General features: G+C 41.2%; 1 protein-coding gene across 3 annotated transcripts in view; it reads right to left on the reverse strand.

Annotated features, from left to right (window-relative positions):
- Positions 1-19,879, reverse strand: part of TNS3 (tensin 3) — a 200,270-nt gene that overhangs the window by 42,635 nt on the left and 137,756 nt on the right. For all 3 annotated transcript variants that reach the window (XM_072153124.1, XM_072153125.1, XM_072153126.1), the window contains exons 18-19: positions 2,502-3,686; positions 934-1,094 (exon numbers count right to left, since the gene is read on the reverse strand). In XM_072153124.1, coding sequence (XP_072009225.1) covers positions 934-1,094; positions 2,502-3,686 — 1,346 coding nt within the window. The remainder of the gene's footprint in view (positions 1-933; positions 1,095-2,501; positions 3,687-19,879) is intronic.

Here is a 19,879-nt window from a genome sequence, read left to right on the forward strand (position 1 = left end):
ACAGTTATTGTGACCAGATTATGTACTGCCCCTGGGCTTGTCACCATTTGTAGTCTGACTTGCTATCTTCTTTACCATACATTCCTGTATACCTTATGCCCTCTGTGCACCCTGTTCTCCATATGCCCCTTGTGCATTCTGTGCCCCGTGCCCTCTGTATCCTGGGGGCCTTGTGCCCTGTGTGTCCTGGGCCATCCTTGTCTTGTGGCCTCTGTGTTCTGGGCACCTTGGGCCCCTGTGCCCACTATGCACCTTGTGTTCTGTGTGTCCTTAAGGTCGATATTATACTATGTTTGGTGGTGGGGCAAGGGGTGGGACAATGGTTGTGGTTTAGGAAATGGAAGGGGCTTTTTGTCCCCCTTTCTCTAGCCCAAAAGTTGGGAGGTATGCAAGTATGTGGGTGAACTTACCAGTCCTCCACAGAACAGCCTCAGCTTAAGTGTTGCAATAACCCAAAACTAGGTTTAGTAGTCTATACTTTGACCTATACTTATTTTCTTGCCTTACTGTGGAAACCAGTTAAGTGTGTTGTTCCTGTGTGATAGACTTTTGGTTATACACAGCTACCAATCTACAGTGATAGGAGAGAAGGAGGGATATAGCAGCAGCCTCATACAATAATAAGACAGGCTTGGTTTTCAGACCTCAAACTCTGTAAATGCACTGCAGCCAAATTGTAGTCACAGATTAAATCTTTGTCCAAAATGGACAGTAATCAAAATGTACTCCAAAATGAACAGTAACTTTAGTTTCTAGACATTTGAAAGCAAAAGCCAATCACGGATTGCCAAATGAGCAGCTTGGGATCTGACATTTGTGCAACTTGACTTTGGTCACATGGGAAAACATAACAAAATTCCAAAATCATGAACACATAACCTTTTTACAGTTTATATTCAATCAAATGTGTGAAATGTAGGATATTAACAATACCTCTTTGGACTGTCCCATTGAAGCAAATGATCTAGTCATAGAATCCTGCTCTGGAGACCTTTTCCATTCATATCTTGTACACAGTGTATCTGAGGCATCATTGTCATACTGACCAAAACTTAGCTTTCTGGCTCTCGATAATGAATTGTTGTTCTGTGACCCTGTGAGACCAAACACATGTTAGAACTAGGATGCCATGTAAGGGATATTTGAATATGGCATTGTACAATCTAAAGCTCACCTTAGTTGTAGGTGCCAAAGAATACAAGTGATGGAACTATGTAATGTCACATGAGCTGTGGACACAGTAATAGTTTAAATGTTTTCTAGCCGTAAATGCTCACAAAACTGGATTGACAGGAGGAATTCCCAAAGACTGTTTTAACACTTCTTTCAGGACTGGGAAGCTTTGTGTGCTCGTGCTGGTCATTGGGATTTTAGGCCACAAAGTCTCTCCTTGCTAAAACACAAGTGACTTTATCTTACTGATGAAGAGCTTTCGTGTTCAATTAATTAAATCACCTGACAGATTAGCTCCATGTAGGATGTAAAGATGCACTCCTAAACATAAATCACATTACTTCTAGAACATAGATTTACAGCTAGACTTCACAGCCCCCTACTCACTTTGAAACCTGGGCTCCAGATCTATAATGATACTCTTGAGACAACAAAAATGTTCCATTAGGAGAATGAACAGTGCTTTTCAATTAGAAAGCCAATGCTTTTAACAGACAAAGGAGTTTCTCAAGAACATTCCTTCAAGCTCCCTACATGAAATGCTCTTAAATATACATCTATATAATCAAAATCAATAGACAAATAAATCTAACAACAAGGTATTTTGCATCTGTCTTTGAGGATCAATACAAAAAAAAAATAATCTATGGAGAAGTAGAAAAAGTAGAATCATCTGGGTACAGAAACCAAGAGAATGGACTCTCTTTGTTCACAAGTGCAGTTTCTGTTAGATTTTTACCAAAAAACAACACATGTATTTGTGACTTCTCAATAACATTCAACTGTATATTTGTGAATAACACCCTTTCACTGCCAACCATCTGTAGATAAATCAAGTGAACAACATGAAAACCTTAGCCCTCAGTTAACCTTTTTAGAGTCTACGGTCCTACATAAAAGCACGTGTGTTGCATCTACAATATTAATAATTTATGCAAATAATGGGGCAGATTTCCTCTGTTAGATCAGTTAGATCTGCTATCCAGCACTTAACGATTGTTCATTGCATACAGAAATAATTATTTTATCATGCATCAGTTCCTTACCATTTTTAAAGTGTCAACTTACCATCATGGTCAGTTTTGAAAATCTGTACTCGTTATGACACGGACACACAAGTTTATGACGAGATAGAGCTGTATAAATGTTTCTGCAGTTTTGAACCTTATACAGGCACTGTAGTTGTGTGCATATCACAAACCCATATTGCAACCACATAGCATACTATATGTGAGATCTTTTCACTGGTGAGGAATTCCTATTTGAAAGTTGCATTTTTTATCATACAATCTAAAATTGTATACAATACATTTCCTTCAGGTTCTTACCTTCTTGGAACATCCTTCTTCTTTTCTCTGCATCTAGAGGGGTATGCAGACTACTGCTGTCTCCTTCCGAAGCCAATAAACTTGTATTGACTGTACTTAAGTTCATGCGTGTTGGAATTGGTTCAAAAGTTGGATCCAGCTCCAATATTAATTTATTGAGCTGCTCAATCGACTGGTCAATATCCAATGTGGGAGAAGAAGGCAAGTCATCACTCTTTACCTCAACTCCATTTGGCATTACCTGTGTCGATAATGACTGCACGTTAACCTCAGTTGCTATAACCTCAGCAGAGCTTCTTTGCACTGTCTCTGCGTGATCAAAGTCTCTGTTAGATACAGAAGGAGCATTAGATATTGCTGATGTGTTAGATGAAGAGCGGTCCAGCGAAGTATGTACATTGAAACTACGTTCACTGTCAGCGCTATAGCTGTACTGCTGTGAACTGACCATTTGTTGTTGGCGTACCCACGTATGAGTTGAGTAACTGCTTTGTACATATGGGGGAGGCTGTGCTGTTGGTTGTTGAACTTGTTTGGGTTCATGGATGGTGTATGATCTTTCATACATATGGTCAATGCCAATCCCCAGGTCTGGCACTAAATTATGGCTATGTTCATCTCCAGTGTTACTGAAAAAGCCGTCAGACAGCAATGAATTCTGGCTGCTCTTATGGCAGCTAAAATTGCCAAGGTTATTTGAGTGTTGGCCTTCTGAAGAGGACAATGTACCTATGCTGTCGACACTGTGTAAATCATGATTTGGCATTTCGTCATCTAAAATATCAGTTTCCCTTTCTTTGAGTTTCGCATTTCCATTTACATGAATTTGAGCTGGTACTATATGGCGTATACCACTATACTTGTTTTGAGCATCTGTCATATCCTTCAGTGAGCTTGTTGGGTTAGTTACCCCAAACCCACTTAGAAGTTGATCCAGTTCTGCTTTTTCTTTTGGACTAAGACCTTGTTTGCTTCTGGATCCAAGCTTTTCTTCTGTTCTTTCCGTTCTAACAGAAGCAGTAGAGTGTCCAGAATCACTACTAACTGATAAAGTGTGATCACTATGATCAGGACTACTTGTCAGGGGAACTTCAGGGTCAATAACTGTAACTGATCCATCTGAAAGACTTTTCTTTCGCACTTTGGCATACAAACTTCCATCCAGTGGTCCCTGGGTGTGGGGCACTGTAGAATGAAATACAAAAATAAAAATATTACCTAAATTTTGCATATATAATTTGAGTTTCAATTTATATGATTTTCTGATTCTCAGGTTATCTGCTTCAGGAATAGGATAAGTAACCTCAGTGTTCACTTACAGTTGCTATAAAGCCTGAATAACTGAAAGCATATGAAAGGTATGCTGAAAAGATTAAATGATAATTGTTAATATTTTTAAAATCAAAATACACCTGCAAACCTCTTTTTTTGTTGTTGACAAATCCATTGTTCAGGGGGATACTCTTCCCTTACACAATGCAACAATATTATGAACAAGGTACAGTAACTAGATACATAGCTGGTGAATGTGGACTGGACTGATTTCATTGAAAACTATTTAACTTTCAGTTTTAGATCTCATCTCCGCCTATATGTCACTGATCCCAATGAAATGCAAATAACTGCACTGCCTTCTCACAACATGAGGGAACAATCACTTACATAACACTGTCTACAAACAAGACTTGTGAAGACTATAGTCTTCTGAGGACAATAGTAAACAACCAAAACACGTTAATCATGTAGATTGTTTTTACAATAAATTGGATTTTAACAAAACATCTGAGGTGTATGCAACATACAAAACCAAAAATATTACTTTTAAACTTTCATGGCTTGTACACCTATAATTCTTTTTGCACTTTAATAGCATAATTGACTGACTCCCAGTAGTAAATAAGAAAGAAAAGCAAAGTACTTCCCCCAAGTGTATGCCACCTGCAAGTGTCAACATTGATTCATAATACTGTACATGTGGTATATTTATTATTGAAGCATGGAATCATTTAGGTAAACATGTGCTATCTGACTTTTCAGTAACCAGTTAGTTGTGTTTAAAATTGTAAAAGTTGACAGGTCTGTTGAGTAATACAATCCTGATGACTGCAGTAGGGGGAAGCGGGTGTCTATGAAAATGCTTCAGCCTCATACATGGCATTGCCATCACATTGTTATAAACCATTTAAAAGTTAAAGTTATAGTTGGACTATATATATATTTAGCACTTACAGTATGAACAATGTGCATAAAAAGGCCTGTTTTGACAGCAAAGCCCCAATTGACACATACCGAGACTAAATAAAACCTACTGACTTATCCTGTCTGTACTCATCAATATTGGTCATATGTTGGTCATATGTTATATACCAACAGTTAACCTGAATATCTAAAAGTATTACAAAAATCAGGTCATAATTATTGAAATTTATTTAAATGTAATTTTTCAATATTTTTATGTACAGTCTACATGAATCAAGACCACCTTTTATTACTTTCACCAACTCTTGAAAGTTATATTAAAAAAAAATTAAGTGTAACTTCTGGCAAAGGCTTTTCTCTCTAGCCCCCATTTCCAAGCAATCAGTGTTTCTAATTTCCAACCCAATATGCCAGATAGGATAGAATTTAAGGTAGGAAATCCCGGTCTTGGGCATTTATGCTGGCACTGCCCCTCATACAATGTAAGCCAAAATAAACAGCTTTGATTGCTTGAGAATGGTGGGGGATATAGAAATCATTTGAGACCCCATGCCTGTGCAGTGATTCAATGCAGATGATGTAGAAGACCTCAGCTTTGTTGCTGGCCCAGAAGTAAAAATAAAAGGGCAATTCAAAGAAAAAAAACGACCAGTCCATAAGGACCTGTGGTTGGTTTAGTGTCCCAAATCACCCTGACTGGTCCCATTTAGGATATTCAATCTGAAACACACAATACCTGCATTGAATTTATCAGCTTTGAGAAGTACAGTACACAAAGACAGAAATAGCAATGCATTAACCATTTGCATTATTGTACTGCAGGTGGCATGGTGGTAGAGATAATGCCAAATAAGGAACACTTAATACAAATATAAGATGCATTTGACTTTATATATGGTTGCATATAACCAAAAGGACTATGTGGTCTTTAAACCTAGAGTAATAATGGAGAAAACAAGTATCTCTCAATTTCCACCTGCAGTCATATTACTATCTACCTTTTCTCGTGGTGGCTTGATTATTTGTGGCAGGTTAATGTTTATACATAAAAGTTAAACTTTACAAGTAGACCTGCCGTAAAAACTATTTGGGAGGACCAGAGATTAGGCAAGATGAGCAGACATAAGAATTCATTTATTTCACACTACCCACCCTTTAGGTATGTTCTTCAGTTGAATTTGTATGAAAGTCCAATAACAATTGGACTTTCAACATTTTGTTCTGTCATGGAAACAAGGATTATCAATAAAGCTTCAATACAGACACCTTACAGCCGATCATTACAGCTTGGGACTATAGTAAAGCATCCAGAGAGCTTCAACAGAGGTCACAGTGGGCAGAGAGGTCTGTCCGTAACTAGGGGTCATCTGTAAGTAAGGTGTCCTTAAAGGGAACCTGTCAGCAGAAACGGTCCTAATAAACCACTAGCAGTATGTTGTTGTCAAGCAGCTGAACACATTCGTGATCATGTTTCTTTTATGACCCAGTGTTGTGGCATCATTAAGAAAATCTACTTAAAGTGAAATGTAAATTGGTTGTATGAAGTCAAGGAGGCGGAGATTTTAACACTGAAATCAAGCTCTCTCTTCCTCAGAAGGCCCCCTTCACTGGAATTGATGGTCCTGCATCAAGTGACATTACTAACTAGATCTCCTAAAGTCCAATGCACAATGCCAATCACAGAAGAGGGAGCTGTCAGTACTCCCCACCTTGACTTCAGTGTTAAACTCTCCACCTCCTTGACTTTACACAACCAATTTACAGCACTCTTTGGAGTTGATTTTCTGGATGATGCCATCACAATGGTCCATGAAAGAAACATTAACTAGGAGGTGTTACGCTGCTTGACAGATTCCCTTTAAGTCAGGGACTGACTGTTGTCATACATTACACATATACACGAAAGCATGGTAAAAATGTAACCAAAACCCAAGCAAGTAAACAGGAATTGACCAATTCACAAATGGTAGAGAGGTTTCAGAACTGCACATTTACTATATCACATTCCTGTAGTCTTTCTATAATAGATAATTAAACTGGACATGATTACAGAATTTAAGAATAAAAAAATGGCTCCTTAATATTTTTGCCTCAAAATAACTGTTTATAACTTTTTATCACATTTATAAAAATCCCAAATGTTCAATGACATAAAAACATAATTTACTGTATATCTGTAGTTCTGGAAAAGATGAAAAAGAAGATTTGACATATAGTGTAGACCTCAAGAATGTTAATGTTGACTCCATTATTCATATAGAATTGCACTCGACTGATATACAATAGATTTTTATTTCCTTAATAAACAATGTTGTTTCAAAGACACAACTGTCGTTATCTAAAAATCGAAGCTAGAAATATAACTCCAACTATACATAATGTGTTCATTTATCTGTGATGCTATACTACACATGTAAATAGCAAACCAATATGTTGCCCCCAGGCTATTTAAAAGCCCCCCCCATTCTCAGACCCAGGCCATGTTCCTGTCTGTATTTAAATTCCAATGGCAACATGTAAGCAGGAAGGGAGTTATGACCTCCAGGAATGTTGTAAGTCATTAAAACATCAAACTTAAAACTCTGTCAATGATTTACAATAATACTTTTGTCCAGCAAAAATCTACACATTATTTGCAGCAAGTCTTTTGCAATTGAAGAGTCTACAGCAAAACACAAAAATCCACAACACGTCCAAATACTTCCATCACTGTTTTTACACTCATTGCAATGATCGTAGGAAAAAGTTCCTGAAAAAGTATGCACAACATATACCTTACTTCCCAAATTAGGTAATAAATGATCAATTACCAAGAGAATATACAAAATAACTAAGGCAGCTAAATTCTCATAACCTCCAAATTTTAAGTTGCAGTAACAACATTATTTACCAGGGTTATATTAATACAGCCATACCAATGTACAACAACAAAGGTATAAAACATTGTCCCAACAACATGCAACACACAAACAATGCTAAAACAAAAAGAACATAAAAACAACTTACATGACTTCACTTAAGCCCTTCAATTGGTTCCTGACGTTTCCTGTCTTGAAACTCAAATACCTGAAGCAAAGCTTTGAGTAAAATACCTTCCTTTCTTTCCCTCAGAACTCCTTTGACGTCCCACAGCTATCCTCTTTCCAGTCATTCACCACTTGTAAAAACAGTCAAACACAAGCCAGCTAGGCAAACACATCCACGGCTGGATTGTACACAAAGTATTCCAGTGTAACAAGCCTTAGCAGTTGCTTTCCCGACCCCTCAAACTGCTGCAAAAACTTTCCTGTATATGAACCTTTTCCCCCTCTCTTGTCTATACCACTCCCCAAAGAATCCTGAAAAAATGTACTGAAGGAGTACAGGAAAGCTTCTTACCTTCCAGGATGACTGCAGGAATGTGGGAAGTAAAGCACCCTCTTCTGCATCTAATAACTGCACATAAGCAATGCACAGTAAGGGTTTAGACTGAATAAAAAAGTAAACATGAAGGCGGAGAGAAGAAAACCCTAATCAGATTCAGTGAAATAGGAACTCTTGGAACAGAAAAGTAGAAGGGGGAGGTGAAGAGAGCCCAGGAGAAATGTGAAAGTGAGCCTGTAAGCTATTTCATTCAGGCAGGCTCCACCTCTACCAGATATGTCATTTAACCATATAAATACCTCTTCTATGATGGTCCAGCTTACCCACTAATAACTGTAGGGTGGAGAAGTGTAACAATCTAAACTAAATAAATCTTGGAAATAAACTATGGCATACATCAGAGACATGTAACAAGGTAAGGTCTTTTGCTTGCCTTTCTAACTCACAAACAAGTCACTATTATCTTTTAGATTTTCAATACTCTAAATGTAAGTCCCCTGTTAAACCATGTTTAACAATACTGTCAAGAGCCAGCATCCATATGTGTTCCATGATGTACCAGTTGAGGCTTCTTGTATGTTATTTGATAAAAAAAAATAACAGGACTGATGTACAGAACTGCTGTGCCTATCCATAACAGAATAAATGTGTTAGAAGAGCAGAATAAAAAGTCTTTCTTTCATATCCAGTATAGATGGACAGGTAACTGTTTAATACATTCTGTTGAGTATACAGGAAAAAAAGTGTATGTTCCCCACAAGGGGCCTGATAGGGGGCAGCAGGAAAAGGGTAGAGCTGTCTTTGGTAAGAAGAGACGGCTGTTGTTAGGTACTGACATCCATCATAATGGTCCTTCACGTTTCTTCAACAGTGAACGCTGCCCACATTCTGTAACTTCACCACTATTTTTCTAACACGGCTTTCCTATTCCTATTACACGGATTAATATAAAAGCATTTCAGAACTAACCAAACATAATATATAACTGTATATAAACATGCTATTCCCTGAACACATATGCATTATCAAATCGCTTAAAACAGAAGCGAATGAAGGTAATCTGCGTCTTCTGCTTCTTGAAAGAAATATACAGTATGTTAAACTTACCATTATCATCCACAGTCACAATATATGGAAAGGTTCAATAAATGTAAGGATAAAGTTACTAATAAAAACTAATAGTAAGAACTGCTGAAAATACTATAAATACAGGAATAAAGTATAAATAAGATGTACAGAGTAAAAAGTAGATGTACAGAGCTGGAGTTCCCCTCTCTAGTCTAGTACCAGACTTCAGCCGCCTCACTGCTTACTGCAGATTCCATCTCTGCTCCTTTGTGTATACATTTCTGACCAGCATCATATAACAAATAGGAAATGACCTCATTTTCCCTTATTTCTGGAGCCGTGTGGTTGAACAGTCCACTTTAACCATTTAAAATGCAACAAAATATATTAAATACTAGGGTAATATTAAGCAGACAAGGCCTGACATATAATTACAATAAAAAAGTGTGTAATCTAAGGAACTCTCAGAGACTTCCTTTTCACGGGTTTCATTCTACCGAAGAATGCATCCAAGAATGTTGTGCTTGTTCCATTCTAGCACCCTCATAAGTCTTTATTAGTAACCTCCTCTAATAGGCTAATGTGGTCGCTCAAGATGCGAACTTTGACCTGGTCTGTCTCTCTTCAGAGCCTAAGTTGTATATCATTTTTTGATAGAATATATACCTACTTAAAGTATAATAAAACACCTAAGATACCTTTGCAAGTATGATGTATTTATTTCATAAGAAGAATGCTGCATTCCCAAAAATCAAATATTCGAAAACATGGCACAGGACAGAAGAAACAGAATGTCACACGGTAACAGCTGTTACTTAAAGGAAACCTAACAATTGACGTGGTAGGTGTAAGATGCATACACAAGGGGAGCTGGTGCCGATGCCTACTTTCATTAGTGTCCTAAACCGCTGTATTGCGGTTTAAACACTTTTTATTCTTTACAGCCGAAGGAGCTTCGGCGCGCCTACATAGGAAGTGAAGGAGAGCCGGTGACGTCACGTGCGCACGGTCGAGCGCTTGGTGTGCCGAAGCTCCTTCGGCTGTAAAGAATAAAAAGTGTTTAAACCGCGATACAGCGGTTTAGGACACTAATGAAAGTAAGTGGGGGCACTGTCAGGGGAGCCGCTGCTGCAGGGGGCACTGTCAGGGGAGCCGCTGCTGCAGGGGGCACTGTCAGGGGAGCCGCTGCTGCAGGGGGCACTGTCAGGGGAGCCGCTGCTGCAGGGGGCACTGTCAGGGGAGCCGCTGCTGCAGGGGGCACTGTCAGGGGAGCCGCTGCTGCAGGGGGCACTGTCAGGGGAGCCGCTGCTGCAGGGGGCACTGTCAGGGGAGCCGCTGCTGCAGGGGGCACTGTCAGGGGAGCCGCTGCTGCAGGGGGCACTGTCAGGGGAGCCGCTGCTGCAGGGGGCACATTATGAAGGGAAGCTACTAATGAGCAGGAAAATTCCTGTCTGGTAAAATCTTTACTGGATCAATGGCTTGGGTGTACCACCCTTTATAGGTAATCACTGGGAAATTTGATGCTGGGGGGCACATTACGAAGGGGAGCTGCTGCTGGGAGGACACATTATGAAGAGGAGCTGCTTCCTGGGGGGGGGGGGCACTGTGAGGAGGAGCTGCTGCTGGAGGGCACATTATGAAGAGCCACTAAGGGGGGAACGGTCAGGGGGAGACTTCTGAGGGGGCACATTATGAAGGAAAGCTGCAGCAGGGTGGGGGGGGCTGTGAGGGGGAGCTGCTGCTTGGGGGCACTGTGAGGGGGAGCTGCTGCTTGGGGGCACTGTGAGGGGGAGATGCTGCTCGGGGGTACATTATCAAGGGGAGCTGCTACTGGGGGTACATTATGAAGGGGAGCTAGGGCGGCACGGTGGCTGAGTGGGTAGCACTTCTGCCTTGCAGCACTGGAGTCCTGTGTTCGAATCCCACCCAGGTCAACATCTGCAAAGAGTTGTTCTCTCCGTGTTTGCGTGGGTTTCCTCCCACACTCCAAAACATACTGTTAGGTTTTTTAGATTGTGAGCCCCATTGTGGACAGGGACCAATTTGACATGCTTTGTGCAGCACTGCATAATCTGTGTGCGATATATAAATAAAGAATTATTATTATTATGAGGCACTGTAAGGTGGAGAAGCTGCTGGGGGGCACATTATGAAGGAGAGCTGCTACTAGGGGGGGGCACTGTGAGGGGGAGCTGGTGCTAGGGGGGGTTCATTATGAAGGGGAGCTGCTGCTGGTGGGGACACTGCAAGGAGGAGCTGCTGCAGGTGGGGACACTGAAGTGAGCTGCTGCTGGGGGGCACATTATGATGAGCTGCTACTTGGAGGCACTGTGTGGGGGAGCTGCTGGGGGAAGCTATGAGGGCATCTGCTGGAAGGGCACACTGAGGGGTGGCACAGTATGAAGAGGAGCTGCTGGAGGGCACAGTATGAAGATGCACTGCGAGGGGGGCCTGAATATGAGAGGGCCACAATGGTGGAGATGGGCAGGGTTAATGGCGTGGCTTAGGGGGAAAAATTCTCTGCGGCATGCAAAGCACAACTTTTGTCCCTCTTTCGCCACTCCAAAAGTTGGTAGGTATGTCATTGCACTACCTTTAATGATGGTGGAGCCATCTTTACTACAGTGATAGAGGATACAGGCTTCGGTATAGAAATATTATTATAAAGATCTCTTTATGGTCCATTCAAGTATTTATACGTTGTAATATGAACTACTTGTAGGTCTTTTTTTTCCAAACCAAACAACTACGTTTGTTAACTTGTCATTGTCATTCAGCATACCTAATAATTTTCATCAAATTACCCAGTGATAACCTATAGAGGGTTTATACCAGTGGTGGGGAACCTATGGCAAGGGTGAGCCCTCTCTATGGACACCCAAGCCATCGACCCAGCAAAGAGTTTAAGAGACAGGACTCAAAAGAATCATTCTGCTGCCGAAGGCTCAAGATCAGTTGCTCTCAGCGCTATTTTAAAGCAATACATTCTTGGCTGCTGGGAAGGAAGAGTGAGACCGTGTAGAAAGGGCCAGATTATCTTTGGAGCTCCTACTGCAGTCCCCATTTTCTTCCTGTACAGAAAGAACTCTGGAGAGAAGCTAAAATGATGGTCCAAATGTTCCCTTTTTTCAACTGGCCAATGCTCTGTGACAGAGCAGAGAGCAATAACTTACTAATTAAATTACTGTGTTGGCACTTTGCTATGAATAGGTGGTTTTGGTTGTAGTTTTGGCACTCAAGTCTCTAAAAGGTTTGGCATCGCTGGTCTACACTCAATGTCCAGGTGCTGTATTGGTCGCAAGCAGTAACTACAGCTTGCGGCCAATATTTTCTGAGGATAGGCTATCAATATTAATTTCGGGAAAACATCCCTTTTTTTTACCTTAGGCACTGTCCTCTGCACCCACTCACTTTGTTAGTGGGTCAACAATGTAATTATATTTATATATATTTTTGCCAACAATTAGATAATATTCCATGTGTGGTTTTACTGTATAAAACTTTTTCATTTTCCTGAAAATCTACACCTCTATTTATAAATCCCATTATTTGAACTGCCTGGCACTGCTTCCTAAAGGCAAGCTTACTGGCTGAAAATAGCCCAAGTCTTTTTTTCTCTACTATTGTGCCCAGTGATTTACTTTATAATACTTTATGAGGAGCTGAGTTTTCTTGACCCAGGTTTGTTATCTATAACTATATACAATTTTATTATACAAGACTTCAGTTTCCACAAATTCCGGAGTGAAAATATAATTTCCTCCTCTACTTAAATTACATTATAGAGCCCCATCATCTGAAAATATTGAAATTCTATTCTGTAAGCTTTAATGAGGCTATTAAAGGGGTTTTCTCATGGAGTTAGGCCCTATCCACGGGACCAGCTGGAGCAGCTGGCACCCCGGAGGACAGAGCCCCTCCCCTGAATGTCAGGAGGATGCCGAGGAGCCTGCAGTTCCTGAAGGTGCTGCCGGGTGTCCCTCTGCTGCCAAAGAGACCCTTGTCTGCACTTTTTCCCCCCACATCAATGGCTGCACCCAGACCATGGACTTTTTTCTGAGAAGCCGTCTGAGAGACTCATAGCCAAATGCCAAAGGAAAAAGTTGCCATACATTTTTGCTTGTTATGCTTTTCTTTACAGGAAATGGACATTGTGCATGGTGTTTTTCTTGCTACCACGAGTAGTAATTTCTGTAACGTTCAAGTCATCTTCCCATTGGGCTGCTAAAGCCAATGTGCATTTGCACAGCTGTCATAAGAATTGTGTCAGTAGTTTGCAAGGAACATATTTATAGGCTTTGCAGGATTGTAGCTAAAGATGTGTCGGACCTTCTTTTATATGCAAATCCTGACCGCAAGCTTACTCCTAGAATTGGAGCTCCGACCGTATGGGATCTGTAAACCTCAGGTACTTAGGGGGCCGGGGGTGTTCACATAGAAGCACCTAGATGCCATACACTCAGGGTAAGACCGTCAGACGGCAGGTAAATTGTATTGTATGCACTACATATACTGTTAGGTATATTATATTTGTCGCCAAGGACAAAGTGTGTGCAAACAAATTGTCAGTCCTTGGTACAAGGGGTGGATTCCAGGACATGACACCATATCTATCCCTCATAAACAGTTGGTTTAAGGGTGTTTGCTACCAACGGTCACATATTCTTTGTATTTTTGTGTACCCAGTCCGACACCAACCCAGGTACCCATATCCAGGACCATGGGCAGTTTGTCCCCTACACTGCACATAGCCAGCACTTCCTAGTAAGTGCAACCTTTGCCATCCATACCTCTACAAGCTGTCCTGTGCATGGACCATCAGGAAGCCATCTGCCGCTGGTCGGCATTGGTAACCCTTCACCCATCTGGTCCATAGCGGAGCCGTGGGCGGCTCTCTCAATTACCTAGGGGGTATGCAACACGTATAGTCAAGGGAGTGCTTGCGAATAAGGCCCTCTACCTGTAGGACCCCTCTAGAGGAGTCTGATCAACTCACCTTTAGGGTAATGCAGTCAATGAAGGTATTTAGCAGCTGTAGATACTGCCTGTGCAGGCAAGGGTTAAGTTTACTAAAGTTATTGTAAGTTATAGCAATTGTATTCCTTTTTCCTTTAACAAAACCCCTGGACAGGAAGGGGCAAGCCCTCTTAGGCCCCAGCTCCTGACACAAGAGCAGATCTTGGAATCTAGCTCCTGACACAGGACCACCTTTTGGAACCCAGCTCTCCTATAGAGCACATCTTCCACAGGATACACTGAGAGAAAGAGAGTTAGTGTGTAGTACACCTTCAGTGCCACACATAGAGCTAACACCCAGGACAAAGCTGCAGCTTCCAGTATTGGACACAGCTACATCCCAGCATGCATCTACTACCAAGTCGGGCAACTCCTGGGGATCACTCTCCATAACCACTCCAGTAATCCGGAATCTCCAAAAATCCGGCATCTGTAACAAGACCGTTTGGCCCGTTGCCTGTAGTTGTTCCAATAAAGAACCGTGAGTTATTTTGCACAACGCTGCCTCCGTCTGATCCCTCGATACGGTTGTTTCACCATCATGGGCTCCTCATCCATTACCCAGGGACATATCTTACAGTATATCTTGCTGTATCAGCAGTTAGAGATGTATTAACTAATACTGAGAAAAGCGAGTTGTATGTAGACTTCATCTGTGACTCTCTGTCATTCATCCTGTCTCATAATACTTTTGAGTTCAATGGTAAGTGGTTCCTGCAGTTGGTCGGAACCGCCATGGGAACTCCAGTTGCCTGCACCCTAGCGAATATTTTCCTAGCAGTCTTCGAAGAGAGATATGTATTCACAACTAATAATCCATTCGTCAGCTCCATTAAATCCTTTTTCAGGTATGTGGACAATGTTTTCCTAATATGGGAGAATTCCGAGGCAGAATTCGATAATTTCGTCGCATACCTGAATAGGAATAACATGAATATGAAATTCACCTCAAAATTCAGCAGAGAATCTTTAGAATTTCTGGATGTTAAAGTAATAATCGGAGACAAAGGGCTATCTACTGAGGGTTACAGAAAACAGACAGCCAGTAACTCAATTCTACATTATGAGAGCTTCCACCCTCTCCACACAAGAGATGGCATTCCCTATAGTCAGCTGCTCCGCTTACGAAAGATCAACAGTGAGGAGGATGCCTATCACTCCCAGGCGGATGAACTTGAAGACCGTCTGAGAGCGCGAGGTTATCCTCAACATGTGTTGAAAAAAGCTCGCTTGAGAGTCATGAAAGTTAAGAGATCTGATCTGTTATTTAAACGTAAAACCTCATCGTTGAAATACAAAAAAGATATGCAGAACCGCAGATTTACGTTCACTTTCACATACAACTCACAGGAAAATGTCATAAAATCTGCTATTCTAAAAAATTGGCATTTACTAGTCACAGACCCACAGTTACAGAATACATTGGAAACGAGACCACTAGTCTCATTTAGACGTAGCAAAACACTGAGGAGTGAATTGGTACATAGTAGGTTTCTTGAGAGGGAGAACACCTGGCTTGATCGCCATACCCCACACGGAAACTTCAAATGCGGGCAATGCAATTATTGTAACTTTAATCTTGGTACAAAGAAAGTTACTATGGGTGAAATTAACCACACAGTAAGACATTTCATAAACTGTAATCACAATATGTTGTATATATAGTCACCTGCCCCTGCCGCATATTCTATATAGGGAAAACAATCCGACATCTGCATATCCGTTTCCGTGAACATCTTAGTTCTATTAGAACAGGACACGGTTCCCCACGGCTAATTAAGCATGTGAGAAGTGCTCACTCCGGCTGTCCCAATGTGCTCAGGTTTGCAGGCATTGAGAAGGTCAATGTCGATCCAGCAGGGGGGGACAGGAACAAAGAGCTCCTTAGACATGAAGCCAAATGGATAATGCGCACAAAAGCTATGGGACCGATTGGCTTAAATGACCGTAACGAACTAAATGTATTTTTATAAATAACATCGTAAATCTCTATATGTTCCTTGCGTAGTGATGTAATTGTAGTAGTGTCTATATCGTTACTTTGTTTTGTGGTGTTAGTTGTATTCACAGTATCTATGGTTATTGGGCCGGAACACGCTTATAAGAATAGTTCCTGCCCACCACATGACGTCACAGACCAGAGAAAGCGCTTCCTGTGCGAAACGGTCCGTCGTTTGTGGCGTGTCCGGCACCTCTCTACCTGCTCTTGTCGGCTGCAATAAATTATCATGTTCTGGTGAGTGACCCGTCTTCTTTTCTTTATTCGGACATATCTTACAGACACTAAGGGGTTGCCCCAGGGAGAGCCAGTACTTTAGCCTCTCCCTCCATCTTTCTTGCAAACACCACCTGCTGGAGACCTGCCAGGCTGTAGGACAGCCCTCCGGTCCCCCATACCAAGCACCGTGACATCAGTGTGTCTAGGCCCCAACTGCCAGTCATTCCGCTATTCTGGGCCCCCGCTATCTCCAGGCCCCAACAAAAGGCTAGGCCCCGGTGTGAGATGTTGCAATTGGCAGCCCGAGGATGGGATCTCCAGCGCTCTGGACTACACTTCCTGTGTGACGTTACCTCCCTCTCCAACATGGGAGAGGGAGGTATCCATCACGCATGAGGTGTGAATAATAAGACGCCCTGAGCGCCAGACATGGAGTCCCAGCCCTCTGGACTGCTATTTATAAGACGTCTTTTTAGGCAATACCGACATGTCCAGATTAGAGAAAACCACTGCTGTAATCAAGATGAAGAGGACGTTAGGGGAGTAGGGGAGTTCTCCAAGTCCTGCTGCTAATAACACCACATACACAGATATGATTTAACAGCATTCTAGGGCTGCTACCTTACATGGTTTGAAGCTTTGTATGGTAAACCTGCAGACAGGTTCCCTCTAAGTATTTTTATTCAACCCATATATTTATAATGATTAACACACTGCTTACACAATTAGCTTTGCAGTTCCTCCAGAAATGTCAGTTAAACGTCATAGTATTTAATATGTCTCAGTACATTCTAGCTTAATATAACCAAACAAGAATGTAAAATTAAAAGACACCATTTTTAAGTATTTTTATAGCATTTTTCCCATTTCACAGGCATCACTTAGAAAGTTAAAATAAAAATGTGCACAGCTTGGACATCTGTGGGGTGGAGCCATCCCAGCAGCTGCAGTTTATTACTAAAGCCAAAATTTGAAAAATATTCTACTTAACATCCCAAGAGGAGACCTATCCCACTGTATAATAACAACTTTTTCCCAATTACATGTGTTTCTCCTTTTAAAGTAAAATAGACGGTAGATGGGTAAACAAAAAACACTAATTTGTCTCTCCACATTGGGAAAAGAATAATGTTAGGCAACAAAGCATTTCTTCAACAATAATAGGATATTTTATATTATGATTGAAACATATGCCATAGCCCACAGAGGGCAGCTATACAGTTACCTACCAATTGTTTAAAACCTAAAAGATGGTCTCTGTAGTTAAAAGATCATTTTCGACCAGTGATACACCATAAAGAGCTGTAACCCTATTTTAACCCCTTAAGAACTCCAGCTCATTTTCACCTTTAGGACACGGCCCGATTTTTAAAATCTGCCATGTGTCACAGTATGCAGTTATAATTTTGGAACTCTTTACCTTATTGAGGCAATTTTCAGATAATTTTTTTTATCATAAGCTTACCTTCACATTAATGCTATATTTGAGTTTAAATCTTTTGCACTTATTTACAATAAAAATGGTGAAAAATTCAAAACATTTGTGATTTCTAAATGTTATGCTCATCATACAGTTAGTCTAACCGCCATAGAGAAAAGAAAAAGGGGTGGTCACGGCACTACCAAAACATTTACGGAACGCTTGTAATATATATGTATGGCACGTTTCACAGGAACAGGGGTCTTGAACAGATATTGTGAGTTCCAAAGAAGTAGTGGTGCTCAAAATCCTATAAGTATGTATCAACATCAATATAGGCAAAGACCAAGTAGAAAGGATGGCACTCACCCACGTCCAGTTTGCAAGGATGATTCTTCTTTTATTAGTAGACAATGGTACTCACATAGTGTAGGACAGGCAAGGGAGGGGGTGAGGAGTGATGCTTACAGAAAGGCAACGGCCGTTTCGCGCTGGTTGCGCTTCTTCCGGCCTCCGTGCATAGTGACTATACAATCGTGAAGGGTATAAATGCTATGTCAAACAACCAACAAATTAGAAACACCTGTTGCCCAAATGGGCGTAAACATTTCACGCATTATGTGTTCCACCAATTGAGTATACGGAGAGGCTAAAACTCACCCTGGTGAGCGGACGCTCAGCCAATCCTGTGGTGCAGACACTCCGGTGCAGCGGCGTGATCGGCGGGGCTTCTCATGCCTCCGTCCGGAAGCCGGGATGCCGTTCCGCCCACAGCGCGCTCTGTTACCTGGGGTGCATCACGTGACTCACACCCCGCCCGCCGCGCCTCCTGATCACATGACGCGTTACCATAACAACAGGTGTAGCGTCATCACATCTAAGGACTTGCGGCAACGGTGCAGGGGAGGAGGAGGAAGGCGAGCAGGTACCTCAAACCAATGGGGTGATACGAAGCCTGTGTGACAATCTGTCTAACCGCCCAAATTGGTTGCTAACTAACATTAACAAAACATCTGCTTTATAAAAACAAATTTTTAAGTAAATTTAATCAACCAGGCCCTTTTTCATTTTTCACTCCCCACTTTCAAAAATCTACAACTTTTTTATTTTTCCATGTAAAGAGCCATGTGGGGGCTTGTGTTTTGTGTAACAAGTTGCACTTTATAGTGACAATATTTGTTCAAATGCTGTGAACTGGGAAAAAATTCCAAATGCAGTAAAATTGGTGGAAAAATACAATTACGCAGTTTTTTTGTGGGCTTGGATTTTAAGGCTTTCACTGTGCGCCCCAAATTACATGTCTGTTTGTGATTGGTACGATCACAGGGATACCAAATTTATATAGGTTTTATAATGTTTTCAAACATTTACAAAAAATGAAAGCACCTCCTTCCGTCCCTTGCCCATTTCAAACGTATACAGAGTTTTTTAAGAGTTAGGAATGATGCACCAAACACCTAAAAGGGTCTTCACTAATACAATGTCCCAATATTGGCCTTCCTTCACTAATAACATGTCCAGCAGCGGCCTTCCTTCTCTGATAACATGTCCAGTAGCGGCCTTCCTTCTCTAATAACATGTCCAGTAGCGGCCTTCCTTCACTAATAACATGTCCACCAGCAGCCTCCCTTAAAAATAATAAACTTATATACAGGTTGCCCCCTACTAAAGGACACCCAACTTAGAGACCACCCATAGTTAAAGATGGACCTCTCTGCCCACTGTGAACTTTTTGAAGCTATCTGGATGCTTTACTATAGTCACAGTCTGCAATGTTTAGCTGTAAAGTGTCTGTAATGAAGCTTTATGGATAATCCTTGGTCCCATTATAGAAAAAAATTTTGAAACTCAAGTTTTCACTGGGGCAAAAAAAAAAGAATTTTGTCTGGAACTACAATTGTAAAATATACAGTTCTGACTTGCATACAAATTCAACTTAAGTACAAACCTATGGAACCTATCTTGTACATAACCCGGGGACTGCCTGTATTTACACCCCGCATATAAATATACATACACACAGATAATCACATATAAAAGATACAGGTATATACTCGAGTATAAGCCGAGTTTTTCAGCACAAAAAATGTGCTG

Source organism: Engystomops pustulosus, chromosome 5 (genome assembly GCF_040894005.1).
Source record: "Engystomops pustulosus chromosome 5, aEngPut4.maternal, whole genome shotgun sequence".
NCBI lineage: Eukaryota > Metazoa > Chordata > Amphibia > Anura > Leptodactylidae > Engystomops > Engystomops pustulosus.